Below are 21,203 nucleotides of genomic sequence, written 5' to 3'. Positions count from 1 at the left end.
TTTTAATTATAGTATATTTACGTAAGTTTTCTTTTCCTTTTTCTGTCTTGTATTATTTCAGTCGTTCCCTAGAAAAATTTGGCTGGAAGCAATTGATTTAATGGCCTGTGGACAAACAAAGTTGATTTCCAATTATAAATGCATGACCAATCACTTTAATTTCTTCTTTTTAAAATTTTTTTAAGTTTTTAAATTCTCAATTGGTATGAATAAAGAAAACAAAAATCGTGTGCCTTTGCCATTATTAAAAGTTTGAAATATAATAATTTATATAAATAGTTACCTAATTAAACTGATGAAATATATATAATGAATCAATCAATGCATTTGGACTTTCAAATGTTTATCCTAAAAATAGTGATTGATATTATTAATTTATTGTTAATACTTTAGTTTTCAGTATTTGAAAATGGAATAACATGAGTTGATGCAGTCTAACGTAATTTTTTTTTTAATTAAACTTAAAATCTCTGATTTAAGAAATCTCAAATATCCTATTACAAATTTACAATCCATATTTAATAACTAAATGACTAAGTTTATTCATCTTTTTAAACAATTGTTCGTGGAAAAAATATTTTAAATATTGACTTGATTGTGTGGATGATGTACAAGCTGCCATAAGTGCCTAAACATCTATATAGTGGTGAGTTGCTTTATTTTGATTTATTAACTATTTAATAAGAAAATTACGTGTCTTTTAAAAAATTGTGTCTTTGAAAAAGCCAAAGACCCTTTTTAATTACTGGTTAAACGAATATTATTTTGAGGATAGTTAATGCAATTATTATTTGGAAAATCGAGTCAGACGGTTTGAGGTAGTACAAAATTTTATTAAATAAGTAGGTTTCATATGATAATATCGTTATCTTGTGAATTTTATAGATTTATTTTGAAGTGTCAAAAAGACGAGTTGATTATAGTATTAAGCATGTCTCAATCAAAACTGAATTTTTTTCTTATCGTACTATATAATACTTATCAAAAGGTAAGCTGATATAAATTAGGAAGTGATTCTATTAATACAAAATTGATTTTATTGATTCATTTTTATAATTTAACTGACCATTAAAGAAATTAACTAGAGTGACTTAATAATTAAATTTTTTTAACTTTCAAGGAATAATTTGTTTTAATGTCGAATATATTGACTCGTTTAATTTCATAATTGACCAACTCATCTAGGCCTCACCGTATATATTGTGATGAGTTGTTTGATTTTGATTAGTTAGCTATTCCAACAAAATAGGAAAACCACATGTTTACACTATGTTTTTTAGTCTCTTTCAAACAGTCATAACCAATTGTGCATAGCCACCAATTATTATTATGGATTCAATAAAATTATTCAATAATTTCACTTGTGCATAGCCACCAATTATTATCGCGGATTCAATAAAATATTTAATAATTTTAGCTCAAATTTATATATAAATTAGATAATATGTATAGATAATATAACAAGAACTTAGTAAGCAAAAAAAAAAAAGAAATCTAATAATTATAATTAAAATTCATAAATTAAAATTTTTTAACTCCACGTAAATTATTGGTTATAACGTTATATCGAGTCAGACTAGATGAGATGCATACCGAATAAATCCATAGTTTTATCATGATGGCAAGTGGCATCTGCTAATAATGTTTTCTCTTTTGAGTGAATTATGACCTCTATTATTTATTACAAATATATATGAATATTATTGCGTATCAAGATCTGAATGTTTTATGAATTTCATTTTGGGACACTTAACTTACCCAAAGTCCACTTTTGGCCATTTATTCCATATGGTCTCCAACTTTTTAGACCACACAATTACATTCTGTTTGGCAGAAAAGTGAAAAAAAATATGACATTCAATGGGGTATTGGTGGTGTCAGTGGCAAAAATTTCAGCAGAGATTTGGCAGTTGCTGGCATGTTTGCCAGAACCAGTAAGCAGTCAGCAACTGTTGGATCTTGTTATTTGTTATCCTTTTCAACAGATTGGTCGTTTAGCTCTCTGCTTCTGCACTTTCATCTGTTACCCTCCTAATCTCTATTCATACCGAAGTTATTCCCACACTAATCCTACCTCATCGTCATCATATCATCAAGATCACAATGATTCTTCTTCATCATCTTCGCGTTTGGGGCAGAATTGGGTTGATTTCGACCTCATAGTCTGATCTCCCCTGTAAAGTAGCTTCTTTTTTAAGCATTTGGTTGCAAGTACTTTACCATATACAGGAGTTTTAGTTTTTTTCTGAATGTAAATTGTCAATTCCTTTTCCGATGTGGTTGGTTCAGTTGTTTGTTCATTTAGTAATGGTTTTGGTGAAATCACTTCTGATTCCATAGCAACTGATGTTGGATCCTTTAGGATGATGATTCTATTTAGATCATGGGTTTTCCAAGATGTTATTGAGCTTTCCTTGTTATTTTCTACTGATAAAAGTCCATATTTTAATGGTTCTTGAGATAGAGTTGAAGGTGTTTGTTTTTTCAGATCTGCTGCTGCCTAAGGTGTCTCCAAGAATCAAACAACTTGTGTGATCATAAATGGGTCTTCATTTGTTACTACTCCCTCCGTCCGGAAATATTTGTCCAATTTGATTAATTTTCAAAGGACATTAATTTGATATTTTAAACAAAAATTTAGATATTTTAAAATTATATGAAAAGTGCTATAAATTACAATTTTTTGCATATTAATATGATGAAAAAATACATCCAGTTCCTCGAGAAAAAGCAAGAAAACTTACAACTTGTATCCGTCAATTTATTCATACAAATATGATATTAGTAAATAGTTTACCAACAAAAAAGTAATATTTTTTACTTCAATATTTCAAACAGTGAAAAGACTTTTGCAACATTTGTATGACATTCTTTGCATTTGACAGTATGTGAAACTTTGACCAATTCTTTTGTAGTATTTTTTTCAAAAACTTCGTGCCTCAACTGTTATAGTATTCCTTACAAATTGAATATGGGTACAACAACCCTATCTCAGGCCAAAGTAATTACATAGTAAATCTTGTTAGGTATATAATTCACATTTATTGAATTTCGCCACAACATCATAATATTCATATAAATCAAATCAAGTCTTACTATTTATGTCATTATATGCATATGTACCCACCATTAAAGCATAACAAATTTTCTTGCTTTCCATAAAAGAGGGACACTCAATCTTAGTAGCTCAATAAATTTTGAATATTGACAAAATAAGTGTGTTGCAAAATTCATAACATTTTTTTTAAAAATCGGGCCAGTTAATGGGAGCCTGCCAACTGAAAAACGTAAGGTCAACTATTTAGCCTCTAAGCCACACATCCTACAAACATCACAATTTTGATGCAACACCTTAAGAAATATTTGCACCGATAGGAAGGACATTAATAATGCATTTTCTAAGAAAATGTTTGTATTTGTTTTTATTTTATGTGACCATAAAAGGGTGAAAAAAGGGCATGACAATAAAATTATTTTTCTCATAACTAGTTGTTAGAAGGTAATAACAAATATAATATTGTCCGATAATTAAATAATAATTCAAAAGTGTAATTGTAAAGAAGTTTTTGTTATAAAGTCCAAAAACAAGATGGGGTGGGAAACAAATGAACCAAATACTTGGTAAAAATAAACCTTGCATACTAATCCCTATATTATTAATCTCAGCATTACTACTCCATATACATTATTAATCTTTGAAGATTTTAAACATAGTGAGATACGCTAAATTTGTGAATCGTAAGCTTCATTGGACGCACACGTCGTATGGCCATCACGCTTATTGATTTGGTTGATGAGAAACGGGGAAAGTTGGAGCTACAACAAAGGGCGAAATTTGAAGCTTGGAGTGTTCGGAGTGATCTTTGTTCTCTGCAATAATGATGAGATCTAGAACTCACTCTGCAATAACAGTTAAGCCTATAATCTTGACTCTTGAGTGTATCAGGCTCTTCTTCACTAGCTCTGCACATCTCCCATTTAAATTTTAATGGCCCAGATTTGCTTAACTAAACAACTGATGCGACCATAGTTGATAAGGTAGTAGAGATGGCAATGGGGCAGGGCTGTTGCGATGCGGTTTGGTCTAAACCCGAAAAGGCTTCATTCAACCCACCCCACGTAGCATTTGGTTCTTTTTCTCTTTCTTAATGGAGTCCTGATCCACCTCGATGTAGCATCTTGAGATTGTGAAGATGACTATATTCAGGAAAAAGCTCCTCCAGTCTTCAGTTTTCTCTATAAATTCCTACGAATTGGTTGTTATAATGCAATTCTGTATGAAGTAGCCACTGGTTTAGTGCACTTTATTTTATTGCTATCACACTCTTCCGTAAGGCAGAATTCATCCCTGCTCATTGTACCTCCTGTGCCATTTGAGGAGCAAACTTTTGTTGCTCATTTCATATTTTTGATTCCCATACCTTCACTTCTTTCTGGACACTATGGGCCTGTAGGTCCTACTAAATGCTGAATGCAGTCCTTTCTTCTCAGAATTTCATCCCCATGAAGTCGGGTTTTATTTTATTCAAACCCCGTTTTCAACATTTGCAATTTTCAAGTGAACTTAGGCAGGACAGTTTTTACCTTCGCTTGAACTTTTGTCCAGTGTGACTCTGTATTACCAAGCGGCTGATGAAGATAACAGTAGCTGCAATAATGCCAACACATTTAAGCATGCCAAGATGGGAATCAAGATTGTTTTTGATAGATTAGGGCCATTTCAGTTCATCAGCATGGCTGATGCTGCAATGCATAGCAAAAAGGACAAGCTGAGGTATAAGTCGTGTCTGTTCAGCATAGTTCAAAAGCTAAGTTCCCAGCCCTAATCCCAGTTCATGCTAATTTTCTGACTGGGTTCATGCTCAGGAAACCAGCTCCAGCAAGTGGAACTCCAGTCCTGAAGGTTGCATACTTGCAATAATGAGTGGCCTGGCTTGGTGCTGAACATTGTTTAGCATGAGATTAGACATTAAGCTCAAGATTTCTAACCTTCAACCCTTCCATCTCTATAATTCGAACAAAAATTAGCTCCATCTTAATCTTTGCATTCTTTTATGTTCACAAATGTCTTTTTTGAGTTTACAACACAATCCTCTGTACTTGTTCGACAAACACAGACTATATCTCCAGTGATTTGAGATGAAATGCTCATCAATTGTGGGTTTTATGATACTCTTCCACAATCTATTAGATGTGAATGCATACAGTTGAATGCTAATTGAAAGTCACCATTGACCACAGCACCAAAGCCGCTTTTTAATGAATTATGCACAAAGCAACAGAGCAGTCACCAAAAATCCTTGCAAGAACATACCCCATCCTTAAAATGGTGAAATCTGTTGGCATCTCTCAGAATTATCTCTCTTCCTGTGACTTTAGCGATTAACTTAATAGCAGAATGACAATCACCACAAACTCGAAGATTTTTCATTATTCGTATAGGCATACCTTGAGGCAATTTAAGAAGTCCATAGGCCACAGCTAGTTTCTCACTGTGATAATTCAAGCTATGCAACTTCTCTTCTTCCTCCACATCATGCAAAGCAAAGCTTCCATCAGGAATATAACCAGCTTCTCTTAACATAGGACTCAACTTTTCTAATATTTTGAGAATTGATTCATGCTCGGGATGGGGCATGCTCTCTCCACCAGTGAACATATGCACTTCTTTGTCAGCCTCAAGCCAACTACAACCAGGTGATTTGACCACTTCCCTAGACTGCATTGACTTCCTAAGTGAAGCAACATCAGCCCACTTACCTTTGGATGCATAAATATTGGAAAGTAGGACATAGGGCCCTGAATTTTGGGGTTCAAGCTGTAAAAGTTTCTTTGCAGCAACTTCTGCTAAATCTAGGTTCATATGCATCCTACATGCACCCATTAAAGAACCCCAAATAATTGCATCTGCTTCTGCAGTCATTTTGTTGATCATATCCATCGCCTCATTCAATCGACCAGCTCGACCAAGCATGTCAACCATGCAAGCATAATGTGCAGATCCTGGCTCCATCTGATATTTTGAATTCATGGAGTCAAAGATATCTTGCCCTTCTTTCACTTTCCCAGTGTAGCTACATGCAGATAAAACTCCAACAAAGGTAACCTCGTCTGGGGTGATACCTAAAGAACACATTTCTCTGAACACTTCTAGAGCTTCATCTCCTAATCCATGTTGAGCATAACCTGTTATGATAGAATTCCACATGACCACATCTTTTGGAGAAAATCTGTCAAATATTAATTTGGCCTTGACGAAATCACCACATTTGATGTACATCGTAATTAATACAGAAGAGACATACACGTCATCATCACACTCGGTTCTGATTAACTGTGCATGTATCTCTCTACCATAATTGAGACTTGCAAGACTAGCACAAATTGAAAGTATGCTTATCAACGAAGAGAAATTTGGCCGAAACCTGTCTACTTGCATTTGGTGAAACAAATCCAGCGCCTCTAACTCATATCCTTTCCTTTCATACACCTTTATCATTGCACTCCATGTTGCATCATCCTTCTCCTTCAAAAGATCAAACACCATCCGCGCCTTAGCGACCTCCCCATTCTGTCCTATTCCAAGAATTATGGCATTACAAGCAGGAGTAGTTCTAACAGGCATCACTTCGAAAAGCTTCCACGCCTCTTCAAATCTACCATATTGCACATAGCTTATTATAATTGCAGTCCATGAGATCTCATTCTTCTCAGGCATGACTTCAAAAAGTTTTCTGGCAATATCCAGTTTACCATTTTGGGCATATCCTGATACCATGGCCGTCCAAGACACCACATTCTTTTTCGGCATGCGATCAAAGAGGTCGCGCGCCTCATCCAGCCTACCTTCCTGACAATATCCACATATCATATTAGTCCTCACAACTACATCCTTTACTGGCATCATGTCATAAAGCCTTCTAGCCTCATCAACTCTCCCTTCTTGAATCAACCCACCTATCATCACAGTCCATGACACAACATTCTTTTCAGGCATTTGCCAAAACAGGGCTTCCGCCTCCTCAACAAACCCCTCCTCAACATACCCTCTGACCATAGCAGTCCAAGAAATGACGTTTCGTTGGGGCATTTTGTCAAACACTTCCCTTGCTTCTTTCACCATCCTATTCTTAACATAACCTGAAATTAACCCATTCCATGAAACAATGTTTCTCTCAGGCATTTGATCAAACATACACTGGCCTTCATTGGGTAGGTGATTTTGGAAATACCCAGTTATTATAGAGTTCCAAGAAGTCACATTTTTCTTGGGCATTTCGTCGAACACCCTTCGGGCATTCTGAATTTGACCCAAACGAGCAAATTGAGAAATCTGAGAATTTGATGCAATTGCTTGAGTGTGACAGTAATTCCGACATTGAACTAACAATAAGCGGTGCATCTATGAACCAAAGCTTCGTTCCAGTTCTTGTGAGCAGATAAAAAAAAAACTATCACGGAGTAGTACTTTAGGCTTGAGAAGATTGTACTTATGGGGATCTCTCAAATTTCTATCAATTAATTTAAATAATAAATTACAATTCAAAGAAACAAATTAAAAATTTTAAGCAGCTCCAAAAATTAACAGTGATATATTTTAAAACAGTATATTAGTGTTGTTTTAAAAAAGATTTTTCTTTCTATTCCTAACTTCTTATTTTTGTAAAAGTTAAAACATTCTTATTTGAATATATTTATAATTTATTCTTATCTTCAAAATTCTGAAAACCAATACTCAAACATTGCTAATTTTTTAAAACTACAAACTAAATAATACTTTCTAAAAGTCACTGGATAACTAGCATTTTCAAAAATAAAAATTAAAAAATTACTAAACGACAAACTAAATAATAAGTTGTAAAAGTGATTTTTGTAGTAATTAAAATTAAAAGAATTTATGCGTTGGAGAAAAAGTTCAATTCCAAATGTATCCAAAATAAACGGCTTTTTATTACACACCCACAGTTTAATTAATATTTAAAAGTATTTTCTGCATAGATAATTATTTAATAAATGCATAAAAGGCAACTCTTTTTAAACTGTTCATTAACCAAACACTACTTACTCACATATTAATTTAAACATTTGGATTACTTTTTCATTTGCATAACTTTGCACGTATGATTGGTACATTTTAAATATTATTGGCTGGCATAACTCAAAACTTTAATGATAGGAGATAAAAGACAATATAGTATATAACTTTATGTTGTTACTGTAGTTACTGTTTTCTCAATTAATTTTAAACAATATTATATATCGAGCATAGATTTTCATATAATTTTTTTATTTCCTATTCTTAATATATATGATAAATATAAAATGATTTTAAAGGTATTAATTCAACTAAAATATTAAGTAACTAAGTAATTTTAAAAAGATAAACTTAAATCAAAATCCAAAAATAACAATTGTTGTTTGTTCTTAGTTTTAAAATTTTAAGATAAATATTAAAGTTAAAATTTTTATCTATTAATTTACTGAAATTCATAGTCATGTTTGAAAACATAGGAGAAAAATATATTCTTCTTATAAAATTAAATGTATTGGCTCATTGTTTTGAAAGTTCTATTAATTGAATATCGCTTTATATTTTACTATTGTTTTTCCCTCAGAAAATAAATAAGTTTGAATAGTTCGTATAATTTATTTAAATTATTATAACTTCTTCAACTGTTTCATATTTGTTTAAGATATATTATCTACAAATAGAATAATTTAATGGACAATAATTTGGATTGGAAGTTAGAGCTCATTCTTGAAAACTAATTAATGAAGCCTTTGTAATCTTCAGAAACATATGCCTCGTTCACAACATGTATTTTTTTGTACATAAAATAAATTATTTTTTATAGTGTCATATTAAAAGCATTTCAATTGATTTATGAGAAATTTTATTTGAATGTTTTGAAAAAGACATTTGTAATTTCTCTTGAATCAATTTGAAAAGCATTATATTAGCCGAAATTTAATTAAAGTGAGATGAAATTAGCTGAAATTTAATTAAAGTGGGATGAAATAAACAGATCAAATAAGAAGTCCATACAATAAAATAAATGGATTATTAATTTATCCAAACATAAATGAATTAGATGGATCATGAATATTCAGACTGATTTTACCCACCCCTATCAAAGAGTGATTTGCCTGATTCGTGAGTTAGTCGGGTGTTCAACATTTGATATAAATTTTAAAATGCTATTTGCAAATTATGTATCAATATGTATAGATACAAAACAAATATAATATTTAGTGACAGTTAATTAATAATAACAATTTAATTGCTATTAAATATATATTTTTAGCGAGAATTATCACTTTTTGATGCTACATTATCATGAACGGTAACTGCTTGCCTGAAAAGTCCAAGCGTAAATCTCTTGACATAACATATTCTCATCATTTGCTCGTTCAGATTTGTTATGTCTTTTATAATTTGCATTTTCAAGAGCGTAATAATTGTATTTATGATGTGAATAGTGACTTACTTCTTCGTATGGCTAGCTTGAATTCAGTTAGTTCATTTGGTGGTTTTGATAAGAACAGGATATATAATAAGGTTAACTGAGTATCATATGAATTAAGTTGATAGCAATAAGCTTCGACATCTCAGTTGACATCTTGATAATTTTATAGTTTATGCTCGTAATTTTAACACGAGGTTCTTCAACTTGAAGAGAATTAGTGATTTTGCTAAAGTATTGGTGAAGTCAGATTAGCATCAAACTTGCTACTTGTTTATGTGCTTACTCTCATTCTTCATATTGCTACTGTTTATATGGAACAAGTTTTTTCATCAATGAAATACATAAAAAATGAAATTTGTAATAGTATAGGTAATGAATTTTTGAATGGTTGTGTAGTGCTTATTTCTTTAACATAAAATAAACGAGAGTGCTTACAAGAGTGAATTATTAGTTGTACTTGGTAAGAGAAGTTAGGAAAAATTGGATTTTCTAAGAAATCAAGAGTTTTTAACTATAACTTTTAAATAGTTGTACATATACAATTATACACTGTGATTTATAGTAACTTATAATAATAGAGTGAGCACCTACGAGCCTAAGATCCACATTATTCTTATTCAATACAAAGAAAAATTTCTCCCCTATAAAATAGTGGTAATTCTTTCTTTGTGAAGGATATGTCAAAAAAGATGAGAATTGTGAAAAAATATTATAGTGTATAGTGAGGTAAGTGTAGTGACAAAGAGAGTTCAGACAAGGAAAATATTTCAAATCTTCAACTATATTCACTATACAAATTAAAAGAAAATATTTATATATTGAAGGAAAGTGTTCTTATGTGGAGCTTTGAAATCTTTAACTAATCCGAAGTTGCTAATTAATGATAAGGTATGATCATAAAAAATATTCTTTTTAAATATTTTTAAAAATAATTTACACTTTAATTATTTGAAAATTAATATTTAAATATGAAAATTTTAAATTCAAGTTGAAAAACAGGTTATAAGTTATTTTTCTACTCACTTTTCATTATACAATTTATATTTCAAATTTGAAAGATATACTAAAAGCACTTTCTTTGTAATCCGATTAATTAATCGGGATCAAAACGAACGCCAAATGAAAAAACAAAAAAATGCCAAACTTAAGTAAATTAATTTTTCGTCCAGTGTATATATATAAGGAATTTTGCCACAAAGAAAAATACATACTAAAAGGAAGAGGAAATTAAGTATCACACATTAATCTGCAAAGATCCCTCAATTAATTATACATATAGGTAATTTAAAATGTGTATGTGTTTTAATTATTTACGAGGTCCAGGATGTTGATTTGGATGGCCTTTACAATATCCTCTACATTTATGCAGCATCCATCCTCCATCTGCAAGTAGTTCAAATAAACAAATGATGATGTGTTTTTTGCTATTTATAAAGGAGTTCGGAACTTAAAGGGTATAAAATGTTAATAAAAATTTTAAAATTGTATATGAAATTTTATATTAATCAGAACGGCAAAATTATTGGAATAACAGTGATTTTCTCCGCCGAAAAAGGCAAAATAGCTACTACAGCAGCGATTTAGCAAAATTTGTTTTTGTATTTTTCAATTAAAAAAAAAGAAAGGTAAATCGCTCTAGGTGGAGCGTTTTATTAAAAAAAAATCATTTAAAAGTCGCTGCTGCGATTTAATTTTTTCAAAATTGCAACAAAATCGCTGCTTTTTTAATTTTTTTTTGTTAAAAAAAATCATATTTTGCTAAATCGCTGGTGTAGCAACGATTTTGCTTTTTCCAGCGGAGAAAATCGCTGCTATTCCAGCGATTTTGCTGTTTTGCTTAATATTCCATTTTGAAATTTTTATTAACATTTTATACCCTTTAGGCTTCGAACTCATGTATAAAGCCTATATTATTGCATTTGGATAATTTCGTCGATAATCATTTAAATTTTCTATCGCATTTGTACATATATGTAAAAAAACTAATATTTGTGACAAAATATAACTCAGCAATGCTCATATATCACAGATTATAATAAGGTTAAAGAAAAATACAAGTAGGTTATCACGTATAGAATCTTCATTTAACTATATAGCTATGTGTCAATAAGTCCTTAAAAAGAACTCATTTTCTGAACCAATCTATTACCCGATGTTTTCCACCATGTGGTATATCATGTGATTTATTATTTTTTAAAAAAGTGGGTATAAAAATGGTATTTTTCTTTAAAGTGGTGTAAGTTGTAACAAGGATAATACATAAGGTGAGTTGACGAAGTGAGAACCAGTGTTTTAGGACCATAGTAGTTCACATTTTCTAAAAAAAAATTCTAAAAAAAGGACTCAAGCATTAGCGTATACTTATAAAAAATATATGTTAGCTATGAATTATTTAACGATAAAAAATTATGATTAATCATTTGCATAGTGATAATTGAATTATTTTTTGTGATTTGGAGCGTCACTAGCCGTTGAGATTCTGGCAAGGAGACTTCAAGATGAGTTTTATAGAATGATTGTTAGAGTGACTATGTTGTAGAGGGTGGAATATTGGCCAGTCAAAAATTTGCACATTCAAAAAATGAAAATAGTAAAGATGAGGATGTTTCAATTATGTATGAGCACATATACTAAGAATGAATAAAATTAAAAACGAAAATATAAGAGGCAAGATGAGAGTAATCTAAGATGGACAAGATCTTGGAAAGGACATTGAGATGGTTCTGACACGTGAAAGATGACAGAGAACAAATGCCCAATGAAAAGGTGCAAGAGGCTAAAAAGTGATAAGCTTGAGGAGAAATAGAAGTACATAGGTGTAGGACGAATTGGGGAGAGATATTTAGACAAGACATTGCATATCTTCTACTCACCGAGGATATGACCCTAGTTAGATTAGGGAACATGAAGATCGAAAATTACAATAGACGGTTAATAAGTAGTCTAGAACACATATATGTTTCAATACCATTCTTATTATTATTGCTAGTATTATCATATCATTCAATTTCATTACTAGTGTTATTTCTATAACTTTAATTTTCTTTACTATTTTATTTTATCAGGAGTTATCTTTACTATTTTACTATCGGTACTTCTATTTCTTCAATATTTTCATCCCAACTTTTTATTCTTCCATTTCTTTCACCTATTCTAAAATAATAATTTACTTGAGCCATAAATTTATCGAAATAGCCAACTCCCTACACCACAAAGGTAGGATTACTAAGGTCAGATTACATGACCTCACCTTGATCAGACCCCACCTGAGTATAGTTGAGTTGTTTTTTTTGGGTTATAAGAGAATAATTTTATGACTGCCATGCAATATTAAAAAATGGATGATCACTCTTTAAAACAACTCATGGGTTATTTTAGTTTTATATCTCTGGAGTTTTGTCTTTTAAGGTATCAAGTTGTTGTAAAGTTGTTGAGACCTCAAAAATCTAGTGTCAATTGTTCAATAGTAGGTAGAAACAAAATTATGGTTAATTTTGCAGTAGATGTCATACTTAATTGAAGATTAAGAGTGTTAATTATAAATTAAAGTACCTGAGCAAGAAGTGATATTTCAAGATTAGTAGGACCAAAAGGCATAATCCTCATGTCATGGACTGAAAGATGCAATTGCTCCATTTGGACTAGCAATCTTCCCAACATTCCATCTTGTTTGTTGCAATGTATGTTAATAAGTACATTTTTGTCCATAATCCTTACCTTAATCTTGTTTGATCCTAATACTTGTTCCTTGTTAGAATCATTATGTTCCAAAGATGATGATGTGTTTTTCTTTGACTCTTCAAGAAGTTTTACTTGTTCTTGAAGCTCTTTCATGTACTCAATCGTATCTCCAAGGATAGATGATTTATCTAACTATAAAACACACACAAAAAAAAATATACAATCATATTTGTGTATCAAGTGATCTATAAACTGAAACCTAAAAATACATGATCTACTTATTCACTTCTATCTAAAAAAAAAATATTTTCGAATAAATACACTATTATTTTTATATACTTATAAAATATAATTATAGAATTTTTGATATTCAATCGATCACCCTTTAGTCTATGTAGCCATGCCACAGACTAATGCTTATAACACTTGCTATTTGTATTTTGAGAACCCAAATGTTTTTTTTTTCAAAAGTCTTCGGAAATTACAAAGTACTACAATTATTTAAAAGAATATATCGCCTTTTCACCATTTTCATTTTTTTTCCTTTTTAAAAAAAATATTTTTTGAAAGGAAGATAGAAAATAATTATTTACTCTATTACTCTCTTTATTCAAGCATGTTTAATTGACTGTATGAATTCTTTTTATTCATAGTCTCGCTAGTTAAGATACTAGTTCGAAAGCAGAGGTGAGAGCTAGAGGGCCAAGGGTTTCAAATTTATTTGGTTTTTCATGTTGTATATATGATATATAGATGTCGTCGAATCACTAGACTTTTTATTAATTTATTCTACAATTATTTTACTTTTAATCAAAAGTTATCACAAATGATTGTGAGTCACTAGTGTTGGGAGTTAGGAAAGAAAAATGCATTTTGATACACTAAATTTTTGCTATGTGAAGTTTGAAAAAAAGTCAAATCACAAGATTGAGTTTATTGCACATATAGTCTTACCAGATATTTATGCAATAGTTTATTTTTACAATTCGACTATATGACCTCAATCCTAATTATATGAAAGTAATTTTATCAGTTACGTCAAAACTAGAAAGACAGAGGATAAAAGAAAAGAAGTTTACCTTCTTAAGACCAGGTACAATCTTTGACAAAGAGATGAAAAGGTCTCCCATTTTTTCTCTCCTCTTCCTCTCTGCAATAACATGATCTTGTGCTTGTTGTGGACTCCTCTTATACATAACATTATTATTATTATTATTGTTATTATTATTTTCCCCTAATAAAAATGATTCTTGGCATGAATTTTCTGAGCTTATCATTGCACCAATATCTTCTTCTTGATTTGAAGAAAATGAAATGAGAAATCCCCCAGAATTAGAGGAAGAATTATTAGAAGAAATTGACTTTTGACCACTTTTTTCTTCAATATTTGTGTTGTAAGCACTTGATAAATCATAGATACCTTGAGAAATATTTGGCTTGAATTCAAAGAAGCTCTCATCTTCATAGTTATAATTACCACTATATTCCATGCCCTAAGAGAAAAGGAAACAAAAATCAAATTAAAGGATATAAGGTTGTAAAGAGTAATTAGTATTAATGAACTTTTAGTTGCATTTATTGACCTTATTAATTATCCTTACAATAATGTAGTACCATTTTCTCTTCTTTCTTCTAGCTTTTTTCTTCTTTCTAAAATGGTGTTCTAATTTTAGTGAAATGCAAACTAATTACTAGATTTTTGAAGAGATTAAACATTTACACAAGAAATTGTAAGTACATTATTTGAGCTTCCAAATTGAAATTGTAGTAAAAACGCTTCATCTTTCAAAATGAGATTTTTCAACAACTAATTAACTTGAGTATCAACAAACAACAATAATATAGATCGATATAATAAAAAAAGAATTGAAATTTAATGAACTTACTTGAAAAGAATCGTAATAATTACTTTCCATTACGAAAGACAAAAATTTTACTCAAAGACTTAACCGTGTATACTTTCTCAAGGAAAGGTATCAAGGATTAGGTCTCCATTGAATAGCTCACTACCACCCCACCCTAAAAAAAAAAATTAAAAAGAGATGAATAGAAATAATACTGATTATTTTTTTCCAAAGTGTCCAATTAAAATAATATATATTTTATATATTTATACCACGTGTGAAAAGCTGTCATCTTTTCATCCTCACTAATTCAATTAATTAATTAATGTATTAATTAATTAATATTAGTAATAACTCATCATGAACATAAATTTAGTCAAAGAGAAGGCTCTTCCATTTCCTCCCCATTTAAACATCTTCCAGAACCTGTACCCTAAATATGTCAAAGTTTTTAGTCCATCCACATTTGAAAAATGTTTCATTCTTTCTTTAGGATGTTTGAAAGAAGGAAAATATATAAAGAGAAATTGTATGTTGTTGAATTTGTTTTTCTGATTTTGATTTGACGCGAATTTTTGAATTTCATAGCTATAAATTAAAAATATATGTATATCAAAATTAATTAAATCTTATGACTTTAAATATGATAATTTAGAAAGATGAAAATAAAGAGTTATCAAAAATGAAAAAAGCGTTCATTTTGAAATGAGCTAAAAAAAAAATAAAAGACAAATAAATTGAAAACGAAATTTGTGATATTCGTTTCCTTCTTATCTTATTACATCAAACATATCACGTAGAAACATAAAATTAAAAGTTATAAAAAAAATATTCATTTAAATTATAAATCAAACAAAAAAAAAAATAAAATTTTTTTTTATCTTCCCTTTTTTCTTTGTGTGGTGGGGTAGGGGTTGGGGTTGGGTATTTTTCTTCTATAGGAAAACAAACTTTATGATTGTTTAATTACGCAATCAATAAGAAAAGAATACTTTAACTTTTCTATACCTTTTTACAAAACAAAATAAAATAAAATAAAATAGGGTACTCATATTCGTAAGCTTTTCCTTTTGGTTGACTAATCTTGATATTTATGTCTGAAATTTTCACTTTAATTTGAAGGTGAAATGCTTTATACTAAAGCAGTTTCATACCATAACCTTTTCCTTTAATTAGAATAGCCTAAATTTTTGAAATGATTAGTTAGGATTCAACTTGCTAAAACAAATTAAATTTGCTTAAGATAAGATGATCAGATCTTTTCTAAATCTTAGATAATGTAACATACTAAAGGAATGGTTCTAAGTTTCATTTTTTAATTTGAAGTCCTAGTTGAACTTTTGTAACCTACTTATAATGTCATTTGAAGTTGGTGTATTTAATTTATTGATAAGGTTCATGAGCAGGTGATTAGTATCTTTATAGAGATTCATCTCAAATTAAATTTACAAAATAAAGCATGCACAGGAAATGACGAATCTTATTTAGTGAAGGGGTATTTTGGTCTAATTTATGCGTCTTCATTACTATTTAAAGAGTTTAAAAAATATTTTCTTAAATATTTTAAATGATTAATTATTATAACTCCTAGTATAATAATTTAAACAAATATAAGAATTATGTATTACATTCCTTATACTTTGAATTAAGTCGGATAAGTTGAAAATTAAGAAAAATGATTATGTAGTTCGTGATTAAGGAATTAACGAAATACCAATTAAAATATATCAAATTCGTTATTTTTATTTGTTCATTTTAAATTTTAGTATCGTAAAAAATAATAAAATTAATGTGGTAAAGACCGACCATGTTGCAAGTCGTTTTGCGTCTAGAAGCTCAAATTGTCTTGTCGGTGAATTTGCTTAGTTTAGACATACACACACTCAATTAAAATATCTTTCATATAATTAATGCTTATTTTACGTACATGCGTAATTAGTCTTTGAAATAAAGTAGTTTAGAATAAAATAATTTAAAAAAAATGAATTTTTACAGAAAAAAGAAGAAGAAGAATTTTATCTTAATTAATTACCTTTTCATTCTTAGAAAATACCTATGACTTACTCTCCACCGTACCTTTTTCAAAATTAGACAGGTAATAAAATAGTTTATAAAAGGTAATAAAATCATATTAAAATACTATGAGTGTGTTTTTAGCATTAATTTTCTTTATTTTTACGCTCTACAATCATCAATATTTAAATTCTTGTTATTTCGATTCTAACACATTGAAATCAGACAAAACACCATACTTTTATGTTTTTATTAGATATATGTATTATGAGTAACGTGGATCTCTATGAATCTAACTATGTTTTATTCAGGTTATTTAACATACATTATATACTGATTAAATTTATTTTCTCAAGACATTATTTAGCTTAGTAATATATTTTTTTTTTGTACTTATCGAGTTTGCCACCCACTAGGGCAAATTCATTTTGAGCACGTGGATAAATAAGTATAGGAGTAACGTTGCCAATTAAATCTCGAAAAACGTATTAAATTAGGAGTAATTACTATAATATTCATTGTGCTTGGTGAAACAGGACACAGATTTTAGGGGATTTAACTAGAATTTGTTTCTTCACATTGTTTTTGGTGAATCTATCGTTTAAAGGTTTGGATTCTATAGTTGTAAAATTAGTAATAAAGTCAAAAAATTATCAAAATATTCTAGATTTAATATATATATATATTTAAAAACTATCTTTTATTAATCTATATATTAGTATAATTTTTTAAGAAAAATGTTCGATTGTCCTCTTATGACTACGCCACTACTTAAAGCTTTGCTCAGTTTATACATATTTTTATCGTGATTTAAAAAAATTATTGTCATCACAGATAGGTACTAGCTGCATTTTAGTAAAATAAGTCAAAATCACACAATCTATGCAATGTTTGAAAAGATGAATTATGCTTTTTGTTCTTTTTTGAAAAAAAGAGATGTTTGATTTATTTTTTAATAAATTTCAATTGTGGTTGTTCCATTTTTTTATGAATCAGAATAGCAAAACCAAAAGTATTACTCCCTCCGTCTATAATTAATTGTCATGATTTTCTTTTTTAGAGTCAAATTATAAGAATTTTGATCAACATTTTATTATGTATATTTTCATCTTTATTGATATGTAAAAAATTGCAATTTATAGTACTTTTGTATAGTTTTTGAATATATTTTTTTTAAAAAAAATATCGATTTAACGTAATCTAATTTAACTATAAAAATTAGTCAAATTAACTTTCGAAAAATATAACACGACAAATAAAAGTGAATAGAAGAAGTATTGATTAACAGTTGGATCTAATAGTCACATGTATTACTGATTAACTATTGCAAATAATATTGGTCTCAAAAGTTCAATCGATAATTTATAATAATGTCTCATAAAAAAAATTAATAGTTAAACGAAATGTCAATACAACAAACTATTCTTGGCTCAAAAAAAGATATTTTATATATATATATATAGTTCCAGCAATACATATATACGTTGTTATCCATATTAATAGTACAAATTAAAGCATGAATTTAATCAAAGGATTCATTTAACACTAACAAATTTGTCCCAATCGGAGTGACCTTGAACATATTTAAAGTCAAATTTATTCTTGTGTCGAGTCTTGTATGGTAAGAAGATGTAATTCAAACGCCTTTTCAACATCCTGCACTTTAATATCAACATTCTCATCAATCTGCAAGGATATAATGAATGTCATTATCAGTATTAGAAAGTTGCTATGATTTGACAAAAGTATGATTATCTCAGGTTCAAAATTCAGTGGAGACAAAATAAATATCAGGCAATTCTTTTCATTTGTCCTATCTTTGGTGAATAGAGTTACCTGGTACATGTTGCTGGTAGAAGGTTGCAGGTATCTCACAAAATTAATTAAGATACCGGAAAGTTACCATAGTTATTAAAAAAATGTGTGATAACTATAAATTGAAGAATGAGAAATAATAATTACCTCAGCAAGAATGGAGATATAATGAAGAGAAGTATGATTGGATGGGGAAACTCTTATGTGGTGAATAGTAAGATGTAGCTTTTCCATTATTCCAGCAATAATAGAGAAAATACTCCTCATTTGCTTATTGCAATGGATTCCTATGAGTACATTTTTGTCCAGAATTTGAACCTTTATATCATTAATATTCTCATGTCTTTTGGATTCAAGATCATCAACATGATCATCATGAGAATATTGTTTGTGTACTAGTGTGGGATGAGTTGATTCAATCAAGTTTGTACTACTTTTTATCGTCCGAGCAGCTTCCTCTAAAGAACTAACACGTTCTTGAAGTTCTCCTATGTACTTTATAGCATCTTCAAGAATTGAAGCTTTGTCCAACTGCATCATCAAACAATATAAATAAAAACATTATTATTCGTAGTAGGACTACAAAAAGAAACATATTCCGTGAAATCTCACAAGTTAAATCTGAGGAGGGTAGAATGTATCTACGCACACTGTACTACTACCTCGTGGAGGTAGAGTGATTGTTTTCAAAAAAACTCAGCTTGAGAGCAGTAAATTAAGTATAAAGAAGAAGAAAAACAGTGTAGATTACTATAGAAAGGATCAAAAATAACAAAATAGTGTGATAGTCGAAATATATTAAACAACATACGATGATAGATACCATAAGCAAGAATAATACGGATAGTACAACGACAAACACCAACAAACCTAAAATCTCAAAAAGCAAAAACAACCCTCCACAACATACTAACATTCTAGTCTAGTATTCGACCTTCATACCCTCCTATCTAAAGGTCATGTCCTCGGTAGGCCAAAGATGCTTCATGCCAATCACCTCTAACCTAATACTTCTTCTGTCTACCTCTGCGCACCTCTTTACTGGGGCATCCACACATCTCTTCTTCACATGCCCAAACTATCTCAGTCATACTTCCCTCGTCTTGTCCACCACGAATGTCACTCCCACTTTGACTCAATATTCTCATTCTTAATTCACTCCCAATATGTCCACACATTCATCTCAATATCTTCATTTCCACCGCTCGCATCTTCTGAGCATATATAAGAGTACTTAACTAACTAGCATTCTACCGTAATAATTTGATTCAGACTGTGGTATAGCTAGCGACTTCAACAATTTCAACACAAAATTGGTCACTAGTTATCACTAATATGTTGGTCAAGAATGTATACTCAAAAATATCAAATTAAAAAAAGATTATATTTGACACTAACAACAACATCAAGAATGCTAAATTGGAATTTACTAGTGGAATTGAAACCTACTGTCTTCTCCACATCATGTTCCTCGAAAGGTTTGAGGTTCGATTCAACTAGACAAATAATAATTTCCATTTTGAGAAAAAGATGTAATTTTCTTTTTGTTACATAGGTTTATAGGTATAGTTCTTTTGCGAGGGTTTTAAATTTTCTATTTTAATTTTTCTCTTTCCTCTTTTCGCGAAAGATAAAAGTTCATCCTTATGTTATATTCAAAAATCAAAAGTATAAATTAAATTTGAAATTCCAACATACCTTCTTGAGTTGCGGTATAGCTTTAGCCAAGAGAGCAAAAAGTTGGGAGAACCTTTCACGACGTTTCCTTTCAGCCAAAAGATGATCTTGAGATTGCAAAGGACTTCTACATATCCTCTTAGATGCCATCGATGAATTCGATATGTTGACGTTGCTCATTATCACTTTCTCCGTTATCATATCATAATCTAATTCATTATCCTCTAGGAAAAAAGAATCAGCTTTATTCCCAAATGAAATAATATTTTGCGATGAAGACGATGAATTATTAGAAGAAGGAGAAGAACAAGAAAATGCAATTTTAGGAACATTTTCTAATGAATTGGAGGTAGTGGGATTTTGATTAGGTAAAGATGTGAACATTTCAGATAGTAGATTCTTAAATTCAAATGGTGCTTCTTCATCACCAATTATGTTGTTATTGAAAGTTGTATTTTCCATGGTTTAACAAATTTGAAATTTTGAGGTTTTAATTTCTAACTCAATTCATTGTTTTTTATTGTTATATAGTGGACGATAAAGAAAATCACGTGTAGCAATAGTATTTGTTATGGAAATCGTGGTGTTATTATTTTATACGTTTTATTAGTACATATTTTAGTAGTATGACAACTATAAGTTTTTCTTGCTTTACATGCTGTGATTAAAAGAGAGAGTTGAGGGGATGAAAGGTGTGGACAATTTT

The 21,203-nt window shown here is 29.8% G+C and overlaps 3 protein-coding genes across 3 annotated transcripts; all 3 read right to left on the bottom strand.

Annotated features, from left to right (window-relative positions):
- Positions 1-1,719: 1,719 nt before the first annotated feature.
- On the bottom strand, positions 1,720-7,636 carry LOC104648069 (pentatricopeptide repeat-containing protein At1g56690, mitochondrial-like). The gene has a single exon (XM_010324484.4). It carries the CDS (start codon positions 7,400-7,402, stop codon positions 5,288-5,290), a length of 2,115 nt encoding a protein of 704 aa, XP_010322786.1. The 5' UTR covers positions 7,403-7,636; the 3' UTR covers positions 1,720-5,287.
- A 2,967-nt stretch (positions 7,637-10,603) lies between these two features.
- On the bottom strand, positions 10,604-15,200 carry LOC112941643 (transcription factor bHLH18-like). The gene is made up of 4 exons (XM_026031351.2): positions 15,035-15,200; positions 14,228-14,641; positions 13,020-13,340; positions 10,604-10,850 (listed from the first exon to the last, which is right to left on the bottom strand). Exons 1-4 carry the CDS (start codon positions 15,062-15,064, stop codon positions 10,770-10,772), a joined length of 846 nt encoding a protein of 281 aa, XP_025887136.1. The 5' UTR covers positions 15,065-15,200; the 3' UTR covers positions 10,604-10,769.
- A 3,233-nt stretch (positions 15,201-18,433) lies between these two features.
- LOC112941719 (transcription factor bHLH18-like) lies at positions 18,434-20,996 on the bottom strand. The gene is made up of 3 exons (XM_026031732.2): positions 20,519-20,996; positions 18,968-19,351; positions 18,434-18,691 (listed from the first exon to the last, which is right to left on the bottom strand). The coding sequence occupies exons 1-3, from the start codon at positions 20,957-20,959 to the stop codon at positions 18,602-18,604; spliced, it is 915 nt and encodes a 304-aa protein (XP_025887517.1). The 5' UTR covers positions 20,960-20,996; the 3' UTR covers positions 18,434-18,601.
- Between the last annotated feature and the right edge of the window lie 207 nt (positions 20,997-21,203).

This window comes from Solanum lycopersicum, chromosome 6, assembly GCF_036512215.1.
Source record: "Solanum lycopersicum chromosome 6, SLM_r2.1".
Taxonomy (NCBI): domain Eukaryota; kingdom Viridiplantae; phylum Streptophyta; class Magnoliopsida; order Solanales; family Solanaceae; genus Solanum; species Solanum lycopersicum.
Note: the sequence above shows the minus strand (reverse complement) of the source record. Positions and strands in the feature narration are given on the sequence as shown.